This window comes from Protopterus annectens, chromosome 2.part1 (genome assembly GCF_019279795.1).
Source record: "Protopterus annectens isolate FY-2018-M chromosome 2.part1, PAN1.0, whole genome shotgun sequence".
Lineage (NCBI taxonomy): Eukaryota > Metazoa > Chordata > Ceratodontiformes > Protopteridae > Protopterus > Protopterus annectens.
The window spans coordinates 1701714084-1701735621 of record NC_056729.1 but is presented as its reverse complement, the minus strand read 5'-3'; the positions used below and the strand labels follow the sequence as shown (position 1 = coordinate 1701735621).

The 21538-nt window shown below is 41.7% G+C and overlaps 1 protein-coding gene across 1 annotated transcript in view; it reads right to left on the bottom strand.

Moving 5' to 3' along the window:
* KIF1B (kinesin family member 1B) overlaps window positions 1-21538 on the bottom strand; it is a gene marked incomplete in the record, with an annotated part of 2363676 nt that overhangs the window by 370648 nt on the left and 1971490 nt on the right. Inside the window, 1 exon segment of the mRNA XM_044063146.1 lies at window positions 1979-2112. Coding sequence (XP_043919081.1) covers window positions 1979-2112 — 134 coding nt within the window.

Sequence of the window (21538 nt, the reverse complement as noted above, 5' to 3'; positions counted from 1 at the left end):
ATAGTCATGTTTGGTGCCTACACAGAACAGGCACTTATTGTGCAAATCTTTGTATGGAATTTGCCTACCGCACTTGCACTTAGCCCTCCCAACTGACATTTAATAACTGTTAACAAAACAGACAAAGGTTTAGAAAGGAAGGATCCCCAATGAGGCACTTATCTGAGTCCAACAAGCGAAGCTACTATACCAAGTGACCAAATGATCACACTCTGTCAGATGCAATGACAAGCTTTTAGGCAGGCAGTGAGATAGAGGCTCTTGCACATACATCAAATTTTATATCCCTATGCCAATGAGCTGAGATCATCATCCGGACATACGTCCTAGGAAGGTAAAGCTTTGGTACCCTGGCCAGACGTCAGTGAGCTACAACACATCTGTTAAAAATACTGCAACAGTGACTCAGTCAGGACATGTTTGCTGCCACCACCCCATTGTGGCTTTTTCTTCCAAAGCGGTTAAAATACTGAGTAATGAGCTCTCCTTCAGTGGTTTTGCCGACTTCGTGAACACTGTAGGGGTATGCCATCTTCGTTTGCATACTTAATGTACCTTAGCATTATAAAACCACTAGACAAAAAACATATTAACTCTTTCTTGTACAACACCATGGTCATCCTTTCTTGTAGTTATGAACCAGTTTTCTATCCAGAATTCTGGTCTGTTTTTCTACTCTTAACAATACAAAGTATTAATTCAATTACTCTTCTGTGCTTTATAATCACCAGTGTCTGCTTACTTCATCCCACTTGGCAATTTAATAATATTCTCTCTCTGTTACCTAACTACACCAAACACAAGAAAAATCATCCCATTGCCTTTTTTGACCATGGTAACTTTCAGTTCCTTAAGCCAGCAGCAGTGATGCAGTGGTTAGCGTTGTCGCTTCACAACAAGAGGTCTTCCGGTTCAATTCTCGGCTGGAGCACCTTCTGTGCATATTCTGCATGTCCTGCCTACGGTAGAGTGAGTTTTAAAAATACATGCAGGTAGGGGTAGGGGTGTGTGTGTGTGTGTGTGTGTGCGCACATGTGCCTTCTGTGAAGATCGGGCACCAGGCTGGCAACCTGACAGTAAAAACTCCACTGCCAATCAACCTGTGGACCGGTTTGAAGTCTGAAACTTACATGTATGTCATTATTTAGTAGTTTCAGTCCTCAGATCATCCCAGTGATTTGCCAGAAAACCACACATTTTATAAGGAACAGACCAAAAATAAGAGTAAAAAATGTGGACATTCTGCAAATATCTGGGCACTTGGTATGTGTGGAGCTCTTCACAGTTCATTTACAATTTTATCCTCCCAACTACAGTGCCCTCTTCAATACTGAACATGTAACATAAATTCATTGTTAAGCCCAGCCAATGCTTTGCAGAACAGCAACCAAAGAACAAATACTGCAAGACTGATGACTTTTCTGCTTTAAAGAATATGGGTGCTCTTTATGTCCAGGAAAGAAAAGGCGAAAATGGATCTGAAAAACATTTTGCATTCCTACATTTCAGCAACAGCTATGTATTTATAACGGAATGTTTTTCACCTGACATGGACTGATTTGGTCACTGCCTCTTCTAATTCTTTCTTGTAAGTAGAATCAGTGCACATGGAAAACTGAAGACATAACCCATGGCATAGTTTATCATCTGTCTAGGGATTTGAAATTAATGATGATAAACCTAAACCCTAAGCTCAAGTAGGTGACATACTGCCACCTCCACATGCTCTCCAGATTAATGATTTGCATAATTCAGCCCACCCCAAAGTAGTCAAAGGCTCTCTTTGAACCCAATCTGCCAGCAAAGAGAACAGAAATTATACAAGTGCACCACACAGCTAGTCAAAGTTAGTTTTTGACTATAAATGCTATGCTATGCCTAAAAACACATCAGTAACATTTTGACTGCAAGTAATCAGTCAAGCAGGAGTTAACTGCCTTCACAAAAAAGTTAGTGAAACAACAAATATGATATATACCAGTCAGGTGATTTTGAGTAGCCACTACCAAATAGGCTGCGCAAGGAACGTGGGGGCGTGATCTTTGCATCTCTGGAGTAGAACACCATGCAGACATCTTTAGTAATCACAGCAGGCTGGATACAGTGGTCAAGCTGCAGGAATGTAACAAACAACATTCAGTACTCTGCTCATTGCCACTCATTTCATAACTGTTCAGCAAATCTCATTTCTTTGTTGTGTACAAGATCTCATACAAACACCTGCAGGAATGTAACAACATTCAGTACTCCGCTCACTCTCACTCATTTCATAACTGTTCAGCAAGTCTCAATTCTTTGTGTATACAAGATCTCATACAAACACCTGCAGGAATGTAACAAACAACATTCAGTACTCCGCTCACTCTCACTCATTTCATAACTGTTCAGCAAATCTCATTTCCTTGTGTACAAGATCTCATACAAACACCTGAAAGACTTTGATATTGCAGGTTTTACTGAAAATCTATTTGCATACTGTAACAATCCAAGAAGTTCATCTACAGAACTTATCAGGTTTTCTTCACAGATAAACATCAAGAAAATGTACAAATTAAACATGTGTAAGACTTCAAAAGTGGCATGTAAGCAGAGATGGACACTAAAGATGAAAGGATGAATTTGCCCTTAGTGGTGGAAAATAAAAAGGCTGTCAGCTTTCCTCTGACAATGGATGTTTTAATTAATTTTCCATTACTGTCAGCAGTGCAGCATAAGGAGGGTGGTCACACTCCTGAGTATGCCATGCTTCAGATGTGATATTAATACAAAGTCCCATCTGCTCGAGTTACTGAAAGCTCAGGTGAATATAAACAATCTCATGGCATGTACTGAAAAAGAGTAGGTGAGTTGCCTAATACTCCAGGCAAATTTTCCTTAGTCAATATGACCACCATCTTGTGTGTCCACTGATAATCAGCCAAAGGCCTAGGTGGACTAACCCAATCAATAAAAAAGGTTCTTCAGAGCAGCGCTATGAGTTGCCCTCGAGGGAAATTGTGCTTCTGCATGTTGAATTCCCTTCAGATTAACATGCAACTTGCACATGGTAGTGCAGGCTTGCTAAGCTTGTGCTCCACAGAGTGGAACACCAAGTTCTCCACTAGATGTCACCCATGTGGCAAGCCACAGCACCCCCCCCCCCCACGGTTATTTAGGTGGCAACACTCCCTCACTCCCATCTATTCCTGCCAACTCCACTAGGTGTCTGAGCTGCTAAATGAAAATGGGTTGACTGTGCCATAGCTAATGGTTTGTCTTTGAATGCCATGGAGCTGACCCGGGGGATGGGAGGGTGGCCTAATGGTTAAGGTGTTTGCCTTGCAAACACAAGGTGCAGGGTTTGAGTCTCACAACGGATAATTGGCTAGGCTTAAAATAGCTTGCAAGGGCAGTTAGCCTAGTACTAATCTATGAACCTATGAACATGTGAACTAATCTCTATGAACCTGCTCATCATTCTGAGTGACTTTGGACTTTGTACCACTCATGGCAATGGAAGGGTAGCCTTTGCTTCATTGCTTTCAGACAGGAACAGTCAAGGAGCACTTTGTTGCCTTCTGTAGGGCTTGCAATGGCATCTTGAGAGGCAGCAGATACCTCTTCCTCTGCATTGGTGGTTACTGTGGAAGAAGCCTCTGTACCAAGTGCAATTTGCACTGCTTTGGGAACTCTGGTGTGCTCTACATCAAAAATCCATTCAGTACTGGTTCTACTGTGCACTGCTGAAGAAAAGTACTGCTGTGTAAAATCCTACCTCTTACCATAACAGTAGATGTCATTTTCTTCACTGTTGCAGTATTTTTTACAACAGGGATCCCCTGCCTAGGGAAACCCGATGACCGGTCAGTATACCAAAGCCTTTAGGTTGTAACGGGTACATTGTATGTCACACGTATGCTCCCCACTCACACTGTAGGACATAAAGATGACATACGGACATACCATCCTCAGAATTGAAAAGCCCCAGAAGGAATGACAGCCAAAGGACATTATCAACTAACAAGCACATCTAGAAGGAAAAAGGACCAAGGGAGGAGGGAGAGAGCAAATACTGCAACAGTGAAGAGAATGACATTTACTGTTATGGTAAGATTTTAAACAACACAACTGTACTATGTCCTTCCATATCACTTTTGCAGCATTCCTTACAACAAGGAGAGTACAAAAGCTTAAGACAACGACTGCATGGAGGAAGGGCCTGAACAGCCCTTTGAGAAGCCATGGAGAATGGCCCTGGCAAAACAAGCTCTGGGCCTAGAAATAACATCCAGCTTATAGTGCTTAGTAAAGGTATGCACAGAAGTCCAGGTTGCTGCCTCAAGTATAGAATAACTATACAAACCCTTGACAAATGTACCAGAAGAAGTCACAGTCCTAGTAGACTGAGCCTTAGCATAAGAAGGCAGTCTCTTCCCATGAAAAGAATAGCAAAAATAAATGTTTTTAGATATCCAAGAAGAAATAATTTGCTTGATAACAGCCAAACCCTAAGACGTAGGCTGAAGAGAAACAAAAAGCTGGTCAGATTTATGAAAAGCTTTAGTCTTAACCAAATAATGTCCAAGTTGTCTATGCAAATACAGGTCGTGCAAAACCTTATAACTAGCAGTTGCGGAGAAGGGAAAAAAGTGGGTAAATGAATAGACTAACTCATTAACCAGCTTGGGCATAAAAGGATTAGTACAAAGGGACAACATGTCCTTCTGAAAAACTAAAAAAAGAGGAACAGCTATAAGGGCTTGCAGCTCAAACACCCAGTTGGCAGAGGTAAGAGCCAGAAAAGGAACAGTCTTCCAAGAGCAATGCTGCAAGAAAAATGAAGCAGCAGGCGCAAAAGGAGCCTGAGTCAATTTTTCTAAAACAAAGTTAAGATCCCAGAAAGGAGGGACAGGCTTTCTAGGACACCTAATGTGAAGGATGCCTTTAAGAAACTGTTTGGCCTCAAATCTAGAAGCCAAGGGCCAATCAAAGGCAGACAAGCAGAAATTGCTGACAGGTGGGTCTAACAGAAAAATATGCCTAGCCAGCATTGAGCAATTCACAGAAATAAAAGAGAACCAAAGGAACATACACATTACGTGGCTCCAGGTTATGAAAAAAAACAAGACAGAAAATTGCTTTGACTTGGACAAATAAAATTTTCTGGTAGAGGGTTTCTTGGCCTCCTGCAGGTCCCAAAGCACATCCTCAGAAAAAAAGGTTTTCTGAAGGGGATCAAAACCCTATCACCTACAATGTCAGCTGAAAAGCGGACAGGTGGACATGGATGAGAGATCCCTTGTCTTGTGTGAGTAGGTCCACCCTGTGAGGTAACGTGATGGTTACCCTTGGCTAAATGCAGAAGAAGAGGAAAAAGTACAGTTGTGTACACTTATAAATGTAGATGATTGAATGTATTCACTGTTGCAGTCATTACATTTGGGTTATCTGCTTTGCAGTAGCCCTCAGTCGGCCTGATTAACAAAGTCTTGGGTCCTGCGTCGGTTGCTGTCCCTTCTTCCATGACGTCAGGTCGTCAGGGGTATAAAAAAATGTAGCTGATGCCATTACATCAGTTTTTCTTGCCCCAGATGTCAGGTGCCCCCCTAATGGGAAGCAATTAAATCCATAAATACAAGGACATACCTCCAACAGAAAAGCAAATACACCAAAAAGCTTTTAGAACATAGTAAGTGAGAGTAGAGGTATAGCCAATGGAAGAAAAAGGGGGCTGGAGGAAGGGTAACCAGGACTGCAACAGTGAATACACTAGAACATCTACATTTATGGTAAGTGTACACAACTGTACTATGTTCTTCATGTTTCACTGTTGTAGTCATTACATTTGGGTAGATTCCCAAAGCTAAGGTTGGGAGGAGGAATTTAAATGGAATTAGGACCAGTTATAAGGCCCTGCAAGACTGCAGTGGCAAAACCAGCCCTGGATTTAGAGAAAACTGGCAAATGGTAATGCTTGGTGAAAGTATGTACAGAACTCTAGGTAGCAGCTTCTAAGATGTCCCTAGTAGGGACTCCCCTGAGAAAGGCTGTAGAGGTAGATGCAGCCCTGGTTGAATGGAGTCTGATGCCCTGTGGGAAAGGTTTTCCATGGTGCTTATAGCAGAAATTAATGCAGTGGCCTATCCATTTTTAAATGGTTTGTTTTGAAATAGCTTTCCCCTCTATACTTGCAGCAAATGCCACCAGTAGTTGTTCAGAATTCCTTTGAGGTTTAGTCCTGTCCAAGTAGAATCTAAGCTGTCTGTGCACATCTAAAGAGTGCAGTATCCGTTCCCCTTTGTTCTGTGGGTTTGGATAAAAAGGTAGGCAAATGAATGGACTGATTAAGAGCCACACTGGATACCACCTTGGGCATGAAGGAGGGATTGGTTCTGAGGGACACCCTGTCCACATGAAAGACGATGAAAGGTTACACTGCCATAAGGGTCTGTAATTCAGATACCCTTCTTGCAGAACTGATTGCCAAAAGGAAAGCTGTTTTCCAGGAAAGACATTTTAAATCTGCAGTAGCAGCTGGCTCGAAGGGAGGAAGAGTGAGTTTCTCCAAGACAAAGTTAAGATCCCAGGCTGGAGTTTGGGCTCTCCTGGGTGGCCTTACATTTTTGGCCCCTCTGAGGAACTGCTTGACCAGTGGGTGAGAGGAGAGGGGTGGTACTGTGTTGTAATGAGCTGAAATGGCTGAGGCATGAATTTTGATTGAGGAAAACAACAAGCCCTTATGAAGCATCTCAGTTAAGTATTGTAGAATCTGAGGTAAGTTGGGCACTGCTGTGCTCATTCCTTGAGATTGGTTCCAGGCACAGAATCTTTTCCATTTTGCAGCATAAGATTTTCTAGTACTAGGCCTCCTAGCCTCTAACATGATATCCATCACTGGTTTACTGAGGGATGGTAAAGGAGAAATTAGGTAATTAGCCAGGCTGCTAGGTTCAATGTTTGAAGCTGAGGCTGCAGAATATGGTTCTCGTGCTGAGACAGCAGGGTAGGAGTCTGAGGCAGGTGCCTAGAGGAAGCATCAGCTGTATCATAGTTGCATTTAATGGAATGGTGACAAACCTGGGAAGACATCCCTATCAAGGAAAGAGCAGAGGCCTTCCCCTCAGAATCAGGAAGCTCTGAAATAGCCTGACAGACCTGATAAAAAAAGAGTTAACACATATCTGGTCATGTGTGTTTGCTAGTTCACAGCTCTAAAGACCAGGGTAGCAGAAGTATACATTTTCTTACCTAGCCTGTCTATGGTTCTACAGTCCTTGTCAGAGGAAAGCAACTTTGTAGAGGGCAACAATTTGTAAGGTTTGTCAGAGACAACTGATACCACAGAAGGGTCAGCCAAGGGGCACTTATAACAAAACTTGCACTCATCAGGCACTTTATAAAACCCATCAGTTTTTTTTGGGGGGGAACAAGGGCCTGGGACTCAGGAGCCTGAGAAACAGTAGAAAATGCATCCAGCAAGGCAGCAAGAATGGGAGGAACAGCAGAGGGCCTAGCAGACTCCATCTGCAGAAGCTCATAGTACCTCTTCTAAACATCAGACACCTGAGCACAGTCCCAGTTGAAAAACTCCATCATTCTGGAAATAGTGTCACCAAAGGAAATCTCATCAAAAGGTGAATCAGGACTAATAGACTCTTCTTCCTCAGAACCATAATCTAAGACAGAAGAAATCTGAGAAGAATAAGTCAGGGATTCTTCATCAGAATCTCATCATCACCAGAAGAATCCTGCTGCCTAGGCCTCTTAAGAGGGGTAGAAGACCAAGGAGGAGGAGCAGGAACAGAAACCCCCTGTGGAGGCTTTAGAGCCATAAGGGCATTAAACAAGCATTGAGTGAAGTATTTACTCTGAGGATATTTAGGAGTAGGAGAAATGTGCTTAGTTTTCTGCTTCTTTTTTGAGAGGGACGTCAGCCTTAAACACCTTAGGAGGCTCTGACCCCTGACGACATTCTATAATTGTAGCTGGAATTTCTTCCTTTATTAATATCTGAGGAACAACCCTAGGCCCTTTGGTAATTATCAGCCTCTGTTCCCCCAGTACATCCAATGCAGATGTCTGCAAGGCTTCCATGGACATGTGTAAAGTTGAATCCATGCTGGCCTCCAAAGTGGTCATGGCAGAGGAATCAGACAAGGCAACAGGGCAATCCTTCGGGCTTTCACTAGCCTCAAGAGAGATGTCCGGCAGAGGTGGTACAGCCGAAGAATCCGACCAAGCTTTTTTCATCTTTTTCTTCGCAGACAGCTGACCCTCAGGCCAGGAAGATCTTTGTCTTTAGCCAACAGTTGTTGTTGGTTTTCTAAATAAATAGCTAGGGAGAAAGCCAGCTATGCAACGTCTTAGGGATAAAAGCTTGGCAAATCGCACAGGCCACGGGAAACACCTAAGCAAAACAAACACTGCTCATGATGATCTTTATGGGGAATCTGTCTCCTGCAATGGTATTTCCCCTTTCTGGATGACATGAACCCAACAACTAGAACAAGGCAAAAACAACAATAAGAAGATCAAAAAAATTCAATGGGGCAATTACATGAAAATGGTTTGGTAACCAGCAAATGAACAAGTGTTCAGACCGATAATCAAAGATGGCATTCAGACTAGTTGCAAAGAAGTTCTGAAGATGGTACGTCTGGACATCACCTTTACACCCTATGCCATGCACAGGAAGCATACGTGTGACGTATGGCATACCCATTACAACCAAAAGGCTTTGTTATACTGGCTGGACGTCAGGCCGCCCTAAGCAGGGGATCCCTACTGTAATGAATACTGCAACGATGACATGGAAGGACATCCACTTGCTGCAGATCCTGAAATCTGACATCCAGAGCTGTCTGGGTCTAACCCTACTCCTCCCTGTCTTTGAGGTGCCTGCTAGCATTGTAACCAAACAGGAGAGGTCCTAAAAGAGAGAATCTACAGAGGTCAACTTGGTATCTGGTGTCTTCGACAAGATCAGTAAGCTGGAGCACTCATATCAATGTACTACAATGTTGGCTGCCACAGCTCTGGTAGACCCTTTAACTATGATGTATATGACACAAAGCATACCAGTCATTAAAAGGACGTTCACCCTATCTTTCTGTGGCCCATAAAGTAACTCTTCAGCCATATGGGCCATCACATCCATGACCTTCCTGCTGGAAGTACATAATGACGTTAAATAGTCAGCCGCTTGAGTGTGCATGGTCTAGTCATCCTCGGCATGTGCACTAAATGCTAAGCACATCTGCTGCACTGCCTGTGCTGACAGGGCTTGATCCACGCATGCTGGCATTAGGTGCATCAACAGCAGGTGAAGTATCATTTATAATGCTAGTGTCATTTCTGGCAATGCCTGCTGGGGCAGAGACAATGTTAGATGCTGTTGGGTAAAATTATATTTATTTTATTTATTTCGTATTTGTTAAATGGGGTACAGCACTGATTTGTACGGACCTTTTCAGACTTAGTCAAGGAGCACTATCAAGTTAAGTGACTTTCTCAGAGTCTCACAGTTATGCAAATTAAGTTTGAAGGAATCAAACCCTGAACCACAAGAAGTAGCTCAAAGCCTTAATCTTCTATGTCAACTTCCAGAGAGGAATCTATATTACATACTGTAGGAATACTGACATTTACTTATTTAAAGTAGTGAAATGCTTAAACACTATACAATTAAAATAATTTTAATGAAAGTTAAACCATTTAAGTAGCACAGCAAACAAAAGTTTAAATTAAACTCCCATTAGAATTCTACAGCTCTAAACCCGAAGAGGGTACCCCTGACAGGCATATAGTAAACCCACCTAAAAAGATGGTATCTTGGGAAGGTTTTGAAGGAGGACTCCACCACATATCTTATGCTGGAATCAAGGAAGACAGTTAATTCCAAAGGACAGGAACAAGCTACGTAAACAAAATCCTTCCAGATGTCTCAATATGAGCCCTAGAAACAGCAAGCAGCCTCTTATCTGATGATCTGAGCTAACTTGTAGGAACATAAGGCCACACCAGCTCTTTCAAAAAGCAGGACCCACCATATGCACACACCAGAGAACGAAGGGTAAAAAGGATAAGAATTTTAAATATACATGAAGTTTACACACACTGCAGGTGGGCTAGATAACCATCCAAAAGCCCAAAGTATAGAGTTATGCAGTAATCAAGTTGGGATAAAATACAGGGTTCAGTGATGAAATGCAGCATCTGATATCGGCTATATTCTTCAGAGGTCAATAAGATGTCTTGACAACGGCTCACAGCTGGCCTTTCAATGTCAACCTCCTACTGATAATGTCCAGATCATGGACATAAGACACATATTTCAGCTGATTACATCCACAGGTAATCAATGTTGAGAATAGATCATTCGATGGATGTAAAGAGGCATTACACCTGAGTTGCATTTGAATCAATTACGAACAATGCACTCTTGGATAGAATCCAGCCCACTACAGATGAGGTACTGCTGCACATCAACTGCATATGACTGATAGTAAACATCTCTCCCAACAAGGACTTCTAAAGTGAATCACAAGGGAGCCAAAAGCAAGCCCCGAAGTAAACCACAATACATCATGTAGGTGCCTGATGAATTCATATTAGATATCACATGCTGAGTACATCCTGAGAGATAAGAAGCAAACCTGCTAACCTGCAATTTACTTTCAAATGCTTAATGAGGGTCCCATGATCCACATATCATAAGGCAGTAGCTGATCAAGGAGGACCAAGACTGAATACTGATACTGATTTAAACAGGTAAGGAGGGCTGTCCCAAAACCACATTTAAACATGTGACAACAAGATGCAAAAACATCTACACACAGACCACCTTCACTATAATTCAACTTCTACTACACTGAATATTTGAGAAAGGATGATAAATTCTTCAACAAGTCTGTATCCAAAGATTATTTCCTGACAACAGAGGTGATCAAAGCCCCTTTTAATAAGGATGAAAAAATGTCAGTCACTGATACGAGCAGGAAACTACTCAAAGAATAAAGTACAGTTCTGTACACTTACCATAAATGTAGATGTTCGAGTGTATTCACTGTTGCAGTCATTACATTTGGGTTATCTGCTTGCAGGTAGCCCTCAGTCGGCCTGATTAACAAAGTCTTGGGTCCTGCGTCAGTTGCTGTCTCTTCTTCCATGACGTCAGGTCGTCAGGGGTATAAAACATGGAGCCGACGTCATTACATCAGTTTTTCTTGCACCTGATGTCAGGTGCCCCCCTAATGGGAAGCAATTAAATCTATAAAAATATAAGGTTATACCTCAAACAAAAAAGCAAATACACCAAAAACTTTTAAGCATTGAAAAGGAGAGAAGAGGTATAGCCAAAGTCAGGGGGCTGGAGGGAGGGTAACCAGGACTGCAACAGTGAATACACTCGAACATCTACACTTATGGGAAGTGTACACAACTGTACTATGTTCTTCGTGTTTCACTGTTGCAGTCATTACATTTGGGTAGATTCCCAAAGATAAGGATGGGAGGAGGAATTTAGATAGCATTAGGACCAGCTATAAGGCCCTGCAAAACTGCAGTGGCAAAGCCAGCTCTGGATTTAGAGAAAATTGGCAAATAGTAATGCTTGGTGAAAGTATGTACAGAACTCCAGGTAGCAGCTTCTAGGATGTCTCTGGTAGGCACGCCTCTGAGAAAGGCTGTAGAGGTAGATGCAGCCCTGGTTGAGTGGGATCTGATCCCCTGTGTGATAGCTTTACCATGGTGCTTATTGCAGAAGTGAATGCAATGGCCTATCTATTTGGAGATAGTTCACTTTGAAATAGTCTTCCCCTCTGTCCCTGCAGCAAATGCCACCAGCAGTTGTTCAGATTTCCTTTGAGATTTAGACCTATCCATGTAGAATCTAAGTTGTCTGCGAACATCTATAGAGTGCAGTATCCGTTTCCCTTTGTTCTGTGGATTAGGAAAGAAGGTAGGCAAATGAATGGACTGATTAAAAGCCACACTGGATGCCACACCTTTGGCATGAAAGAGGGATTGGTCCTGAGGGACATCCTGTCCGCATGAAAGATGATGAAAGGCTCCACTGCCATAAGGGCCTGTAATTCAGATATCCTTCTTGCTGAAGTGATGGCTAAAAGGGAAGCTGTTTTCCAAGAAAGGAATTTTAAATCTGCAGTAGCAGCTGGCTCAAAAGGAGGAAGGGTGAATTTTCTCCAATACAAAGTTAAGGTCCCAGGCTGGAGTTGGAGCACTCCTTGGTGATCTTAAATTTTTGGCCCCTCTGAGGAACTGCTTGAGCAGTGGAAGAGAGAAGAGGGGAGGTTCTGTGTTATAATGAGCTGAAATGGCTGAGGAGTGAATTTTTACTGAGGAAAAAGACAGGCCCTTGTGAAGCATCTCAATCAAGTATTGTAAAATCTGAGGTAAATTGGACACTGCTGTGCTCATCCCTTGAGACTGGTTCCAGACACAGAATCTTTTCCATTTTTCAGCATAAGTGTTTCTAGTACTAGGCCTCCTTGCCTCTAAAATAACATCCATCACTGGTTTACTGAGGGATGGTAAAGGAGAGCTTAGGTAATTAGCCAGGCTGCTAGGTTCAATGTTTGAAGCTGAGGCTGCAGAATATGGTTCTCGTGCTGAGACAGCAGGGTAGGAGTCTGAGGCAGGTGCCATGGGGCCAACAGTGACACACTGCGCAGGAGGGGGTACCAGTGTTGGCGTGGCCAGGCTGGTGCAATCAAAATCATCCCTGGTTTGTCTTGTTTGATCTTTAGCAGTACTTTGGAGAGCAGAGGAGGAAAGGCATAAACTGACAGGTTTTTCCAGATGAAGGACAGAGCATCCACTTTCCAAGCTTGTCTGTGGGGAGTCCTTGCACAAACTTTTTCCAATTGATAGTTCTGGGGGGAGGTACACAGGTATATCTCTCGGCTCCCCCATTTGCTTGTCAACATGTTCAAAATCCTTGGTTCCAGTTTCCACTCGTGTGGGTCCATGAGGGTTCTGTTTAGTCCATCTACCAGTGTATTTAATTTTCCTGGCAGGAATTGAGCTTGTAGATGTACTTGGTAGCTCAAGGCTGTGTTCCACAATGCCATGGCTAGTCTGCAGAGGGGGTAAGAATTTGTACCTCCCTGCTTGTTTATGTACCACATAACAGTGGTGTTGTCCGTCTTTACCATTAATTGTCCTGCAAGAATGTGGTCCTTGAAGGCTGTCAGAGCATTCTGTACAGCTAACATTTCTTTATGATTGATGTGAAGGTGCATTTGAATTGGGTTCCATTTACCCTGAATGCACTTCCCTGCCAGGTGCCCGCCCCCCATGCATAGTCTGATGCGTCTGTTGTTAGGGTTTGGGCGGTAGGGGGTAGTGTGAATGGTAGTCCCTTGTTTTGGTGGCAGGCCTCTGCCCACCAAAGGAACTCTAGACGTTGACAAGGAATGATAGGAATCATTGCTTCTAGATCCTGAGAATGTTGACACCATAGGCTTTTTAGATACCATTGTAGTTTCCTCATATGCAGTCTTGCATATGGAATTAGAAGAATGCAGGAGGCCATGAACCCCAAGGCTTGTAGTATTTGCCTTGCAGATAGCAGGGTTTTTGTGAATTTGTTTCTCTGGTGTGAGGAAAGCCATCTGAGAAGTTGTATTCAAGCTTGCTCCCAGGAATATAATTTGTTGACAGGGTACCAGGTGTGATTTCTTTTCGTTTAAGGTGTACCCCAGACAAGTTAGCATCCTCTGTACAAAAGCCAGATGATTCAAAAGTATGTCCTGGTTTTCTGCCTGAATTAGACAATCATCCAGGTACTGGTATATTTGAATATTTCTTTGCCTGCAAAATGCAATGACTGGAGTTAGGCACTTTGTGACTACCCTGGGTGCAGTAGATAAGCCAAAGGGCAGTGCACAGAATTGATAGTGCGTGTAGCCTGCTTTGAAGCGTAGGTAACTTCTGCAAGATTCAACAAGTGGGATGTGCAGGTATGCTTCCTTTAAATTCAGTGTTGCCAACCAGGCATCTTTGCTTAGCATAGGAAGCAACTGGTGAAGAGTCAGCATCTTGAAATCACCAAAAAGGTGTTTAGAGTAGGCAGGTCCAGGATAGAACAACATGAATTGCCTTTTCTGGGTACCAGGAAAAATCTCAAGTAGAAACCTTGTCCCTTTTTCTCTTTTGGTACCAACTGCATAGCCCCTATGCTTAAAAGAGAGAGTACTTGCTTTTGGGCCTCTGCCCACTGCTTTGGAGGTAGTTCCGGCCAACTGCTTGGAGTTGGTGACGTGTGGAAGTGAAATCTGTATCCTTGGGACACTATATTTAAAACCCATTTGTCCTGGGTAATGAATCCTCAGTTCTTTGCATGAAGTGCAATCTTTCCCCCAAAGGGGCAGTCAGTTGAGAAGTTTCTTGGGAGTTTTAAAAATATGTCATTGAGACAGTTTACCATAGGGGGGAATTTTATTACTCCCAAATTTGGAAGTGGAGGCCCCTCACTGCTTAGTCCTGTGTGTCCCCTGGGACTGAAGCCTTTGTGCTCTGCTGGATCTGGGTTTGGACTCCGCAACCAAGTAAAAAAACTAATAATCAGAGACAAAAAAAACTACTACAACAAACTTCAGTCTTCTAATCTTAACAACCCCAAACATTTCTGGAAATCTGTAAACTCTCTTCTCCATCCTGGGTCACAAAATAACCCCTGCCCTGACCCTAGTTTAAATGACAATGAACTAAGCTCTCTCTTCAACACTTTCTTTACTGACTCTATAGCCAAACTAACCAAAACATTCCCTGATAACAACCACTCCAACCTCCTAAACTCTCCAAAGGACTGTCACCCTATGTTTCAATTCAAACCAGTTTCCACAACTTTTATAAAAAAGCTCTTAACCAAACTAAAACCTTGTTCCAACGCCCGACAACATCCCCTCCTTCCTCAAACACGCAGCCGAAGGAATAGCTCTTCCAATTAGCATCCTGATTAACAGATCCTTAAAAGAGTCATACATTCCCAAACTCTGGCATTCTGCCTACATTCTACCACTTCATAAAGGAGGTAAAAACAATTCTACTTCTAACTTCCTATAGCCCTACTCTCCCCTATATCCAAAATCCTAGAGAAATGTGTCCACCGCCAACTCTTACCCTACTTAACAGAGAATCAGCTTCTTACACCCACCCAACACGGTTTCCGTCCAGGACACAGCACTATAACTGCCCTACTTTCCTTCTTAGAAACAGTTAATCAAGCCAGAGATTCGGACTTCTAGTATCCACTGTTCTGCTGGACCTCTCCAAAGCCTTTGATACCATCTCCCATTCACATCTACTCTGCCACCTCTCCAACCTTAACCTTTCCACTAATACTCTTGCCTGGTTCTCCAGCTACCTCTCTGACAGATCCCAGGCTGTCAGATGGAAGAACTCTACCTCCTCCTTCTTACCAACTCCTACTGGCGTCCCTCAGGGATCCATTCTCGGTCCCTTACTTTTCAACATCTTCATAAATAACCTTCACACTGCTCTCCCTGACACTTCAGTCATCCAATACGCTGATGACTCTACCTTAGTCTGCGCTGCCCCCAGCTTTACTGAACTTCTCTCTAAAACTCAAACAGCTTTTTCCATTACAGAAAACTGGATGCACCAAAACCACCTCTCCCTCAACTCCAATAAATCCAAAATACTAATTTTCCTCCCTTCCAAGACTTCTTCCTTGGACAAAAGCTCTTTCAACATCCTCAGCCAAGCTAACACTCCAATTGAAGTGGTCCCCTATGCTAAACTACTTGGCATAACCATAGACGAACATCTTAAATTTGACCTCCACATTCAACAAAATATAAAAAAGACCCACCAAAAACTTGGCATGCTCTACAGGAATAATATATTTATTTCCAAATCCTCCAGGCAAACCTTAGCTACCTGCTTCCTCCTACCCTCTCTACTTTATGGAGCCCCTCTCCTTACTAATCTGTCTGCCTCCTCACCTCCAAACTTGAAGCTTGCTATAATAAAATCTCTAAATTGCCACCAAATCCAAAAACTCAACCCACCACTGCCTCTCCTTCAATCTTTAAACTGGCTAGAACTCCCAAACCACCTCGACTATCTCCAACTTACAACCACTCATAGATTAATATTCTACCCAGAAAAATGCCCTGCTCTATCCAACATCCTCCCCCCTTACATTCCCAACCGATCTCTAAGATCTGAACACCAAAATCTAATCTCCATCCCCAGACCAAAACATCCCGCTGGTCAACATCTTCTATCCTTCTCTCTAGGTAGGAAATGGAACTCTCTCCCCCCTTCTCTTAGAACCATACCAAACTCAGACAACTTCAAAACCCAACTCTTCTCACACCTATCTTCAAAATGGAAATGTTCTTGCTTTCACCCTACTTAATCCCAAGATTCCCCTAGACTAAGCCCCCATACTCCTGCACCTTTATACTCTCAAACTCTAGCTTTGTTTTTAGCAGGCTCTAACTTCACTGTATGATGACAATATTGAATGGTTAGCACAAAAAAAAAAAAAAAAAAAAAAAAAAAAAGTTTTTGCAGTGTATTGCAAATTTGCATCTTCAATGTTCTTACTGTGTCTACTTTCTATTGTAAATATACATTTTAAAATATTCTTACTGTGTGTACTGTCTATTGTAATTGGAATTTGCAGTGTATTACTTTGTTTTCTTGCTGTTGCATTATGTTTTGTATTTCTTAAACATTGCATTGGTTGTACTGCCTTTGGAGCTTTTCTCCCCGGGCCTCCACTGAAAATGGGTTCTTCTTGACCCAGTGGACTTCCCCGGTAATCAAACTGAAATAAATAAATAAATAAGTCTGGAAGAGGCAGGAAAGGACCAATTCTTAGAAGGCCAATGCCTACTAAATCTTGGAGGTTGTACTTATAAAAAGTCTTTAATAGTTTGCACAGATTTAGCTTTTTCCCCCATCTTTTTAAAAACGTCTTCTGCCTTGTTGCCAAACAGGTGACCCTGATTTAAGGGAGCATCCAGTAATTTTGTTTTAACATGATCTAGCAAGGATTGCTCCTTAAGCCAAGCATGCCTTCTAAGTACAGACCCAGTTACCGCAGCCCTGCAAGATGCCTCTAGTGAATCAAAACCACACTGCAATGTATGTTTACCAACTTGTTCAGCAGAATGCATAAAATCCTGTAAATCCTTATTTTCAGCACAATAAGGAGTCAACATAATTTTCTGTTTAAGCAATCCAATAATATGCAGCTGATACTTACCATATGAAACTGGCAATTCAAGGCCCTAATGGCCAAAGTTGCAGAAGCGTATACCTTCTTACCCCATCTATTCAGCGCCCTGGAGTCTCTATCAGAGGGGGTAGGATTTTTGGCAGTAGTAGCTTTAATGCCCTTGGGTTCCTGTGAAATGGTTTCAGGATCCGCAGTAGGATTTTTGAAATATCTATCAGGTTTTCTAGAAGCAGGAGGTAAAGAGTCAGGGGCCATGCTAGATTCTGAAAAGGCATCATCAACAATATCCAGTACAGGAGGTATAGCTAAAGGCCTGTGCTGGGGCAGGAGTAAGAAATCCCTAAGCCTCTTTTTACAATCAGAGAAATCCTGACTTTCCCAATGAAAAAGCTCCCTGAGAGTATGCAAGGTTTCACCAAAAGAGAAATCCTCTGGGGGGGGGGGCAGAGGGAATAGTGTCCTCAGCATCAGAATCCTCATAGGTAGATAAGGGTAAATCCTGGTCATCAGAGGAAACAGAAATTTCAGGATCCTGGTCATAAGCAAACTCAGTCCTAAGTCTCTTAGAGGGGGAAGGTTGGCTTCCCCTGATTAAAGTAATAAGGTCTTCAGTCATTCTTATCATTTGTTCTTTAGGCATAGAGGCCTGACCATGCGGTCTGGGCATCAGTTTTCTAGGCATGGTTTGAGTTTTAGGCCTTGAAGAAGAAGATGGTGCCGGTTTAATATGCAAGTCAGTAGGCCTGAATACACCCTTAGAAGCCGGTGCCTGCCCAGTGGCTCCGGACCCATCCAAGGTAGAAACATCCGCAGGTTCCAATGTTGAAGCATCTCGCGGCATACCGGACTCCGAATGGGTCTCAGTAGAGGCCTGCGAATCTGAAGTAGCGGGTATCAGGGGCTGCGAAAGCACCTCACTGAGTACATGCGAACTGGATGGCCTGTCTCTGTCTTTATCTTTGCGTTTCTTTGGAATCTCAGTAGTCGGATGGCTTACCAAAGACATATCAGGATAATTGAACCGAGCACCAAAAAATTTAGAAGCGCAAATATACCGACGACAGATAGTTCATGGTTTAAATAAGGCACAAAACCGACAGCGAGGTACGTCGTGGTCAGGGCCTAGGCAAGGAATACAGTACGAATGAAAATCTTTATGAGGTATTTGCTTTCCACAAGAAATGCAATTATTTACTTTTACTGACATTGGTTTAGAGCAAGAAAAAGTTTCCCCAACGGGGTACTTAGCTTTAGTTGAAGACTTCGGTTCTGAAACTCGAAAACAAAAATTTCAGGAGTCGGCCGACCGGCACTTGCGAACTGCTTCTGCTTGGGGCAATGTACGGCAAGAAAGACTGATGTAATGACGTCGGCTGCATGTTTTATATCCCTGACGACCTGACGTCACAGAAGAAGAGACAGCAACCGACGCAGGACCCAAGACTTTGTTAATCTGGCCAACTGAGGGCTACCTGCAAGCAGATAACCCAAATGTAATGACTGCAACAGTGAAACATGAAGAACATCTGCATCTAAGGATTCAAAACAAGCTCCTACTTACATCATAGGCCTAGAATTCAAAGTGCAGATGGTCAGAATCATTGCTAAAATAATATCCATAATTTTGCCATAATAATCATAATCAAACTGTTAAAAATGAAAAACACCAGCAAGCCAACAAGACAAACAGTAAAAACAAAAACTTGCTCGATGCACTGAACATGAATGGTCAGAATCTCCAAGACGCACTTTTTTTTTTCCTCCAAACATCTTTATTAAATTTTCACATATCTCTAAGACACTTTCTTGAAAAAAATGTTGAGTGCTTTCCTTCCTCTTAAAGGAACTTCATCAGAACAAAGAATATTAAAAGAAAAACTCACATTTAAAAAAATACTAAAAATTCTATCACATGATCAAATCCTACCAACGATAAAAACATACTCATACAAAGTTTAATGTTTTAATTTAAAGTCAGGATTAACAGTACATGCACCATTAAGTGCAGGAAAACTAGTAGTATCTAACTGTAGCTGCCAGTCAAGTTCATATTTTCCCAAATGTTCCTCCATAACTAACCCCTGTAAATCTCTCTTAACCTGCTCAATAACAAGAAAACCAAACCTATGTAAACTTTCCTTTTCAATATGCTAGTATAGTGCACTAGTTGACCTTTGTTTACGAATATCAGTCAAATGTTCATAGATGCATCTTTTAGTTTTCTGGACGTCATTCTTATATAAAGTGCTAGACAATCCCTGCACTGAGCTAAACAGGCCACCACCCCGGAATTATATTAGCATTTTCCCCATAAATAAGATGTCCTATCTCTAATCTGAAAACTATCTTTCAGCAAATGAAGGTACACTGGGAACAGCATCAACACGTAACCATACCCCTGTTCACACCTAAACCATTGTAACAACTTCCTGGAATAGTTATTTTTAAAATATTTTGCTCTCCTCTATCTTCTATCTTACTAAACAAGTCTCTATCATAAAAGAACAAAGTTCAGTTTTTCTAAAGGCTGTTCGAAATGGTCCAACTGTCCAACGTATATGTAGTGACAAAAGATCTATTACTGCCACTATGATTCAACCCACTACTGATAACTGACTGGTCTCTTGCACCCCCTATATTCATATGCTGCAAATCAGCATTCTCATGGGCTTCAAAGAGTGGCACATAAAAAATGCTCCTTCTGTTAGCCAAAGCTTCATTTTTCAACTCTATTACAAATTCCACAGGGTAACCCCTTTTGAAAAAACATTTCTGCTAAACTTTCACACTCTTCAATCAACAGATCAAAATCAGAAACCATTCTTGCCAGTCTTACTAAATGGCCCTTTACTACTGCCTTTTTCTGATGTTTGGGGTGCATACTCCTAAAATGCAACAAAGTGTTAGAGTAGGCTAGCTTCTGATAAATACCATACCAGTACTTCCTATTCGAATAGTCCTTCCTTAAATCAACATCCAAATTCACGATTGTGTCTTTGTCACTACTGTGTGTAAATTTCAAAAATCAGTAGTATATCATCCAAGAATATTATGTAAAGTGAAAAGGACTCCTTAAATTAACTATTCATGACAAAATTACATTCCCAAAAGTTCATAACAAAATTAGCAAAAATAGGGGCACGCACTGCCCCCATTGCCACTCCAGTCTTCTGTTTGAACATTTGACCCTCAAACAACACACAATTATTTTTTAAAAACATTTTCATCAAACTAATAATTCTATTGATCTTTCTGCTTTCAACTTAGTGCAACTACAAACACTTTCCTCAAACCAATATAAATCAGTGTCACGTGGAATTACAGAGTATAAAATTTGCACATAAATTGTATGAAAAGGTGTTTTAGCCTCAAAGGAGGCTTCACCTACCTTTTTCAAAAAATGCCATGAGTCCTTGCATGTACATTTTAAAATATTCAACCCCTCTTTTAAGATATTGTCCAGATATTTTGCCACAAAAAATGTTTTAGACCTAGATGCATCAATTATAGGTCTAAGAGGGGGGAGTCATTGAGGTCTTTGTGTATTTGTAGGATACCAAAGATCCCTGCAATCACTGGTTTGTCATTTAACATGAACTTGTAATCACTTTTTGTAATGTGACCTTGTCGTAATAGGTCCTGCAATTCTAAATCAATTTTAGAAAATGCAATATTTATTGTACTTCTTCACACTTCCTCGTATGTATCTTCCAATAATAAAATAGTAATTCATCAAGCATAGTCCTGTCTGTTCATGACTAAACGTCCCCCTTTATCTGGTTTAAGTCTGATCTGATGGTCATCACATACTTTTTTAAACATTTTGCATCAACTACTGACATATTTCACAATTTATTAACATTTGATGTCTTCAAAGCATGCCTTAAATCTATCTCATACATCTTTTCAAAAACATGCAATACCTGGTGCAGGGGAGGGTTAAATATACTAGGTCTATGCAAAGATGTACCATTATGACTCACATTGTTAGAAGCAAACCACAAAGATAAATTAAGCTTTCTCACAAACACCTTCAAATCAATAAGAACATTTACAATATGTGAACATCTAGTCGGAATAAGTTAACATAAAATCATGAGTCTCATTAAAAATCATCTTTACCACATGTCCGTCACTCAAATTAGATTCAGTGAATAGCAATTCTACTAACTCTTGTATTGCTTATTTTTAGGTCTGACTCTGCTTCCAATAAACATAGTAATTCTTTAAGTATTCCTGATTCCACGCTGCAGAGGGATAACACTTCTTCCACAAACATTCAGACCTCCTCACCCCCATTTCACCTAAAGAGACGGACCCATC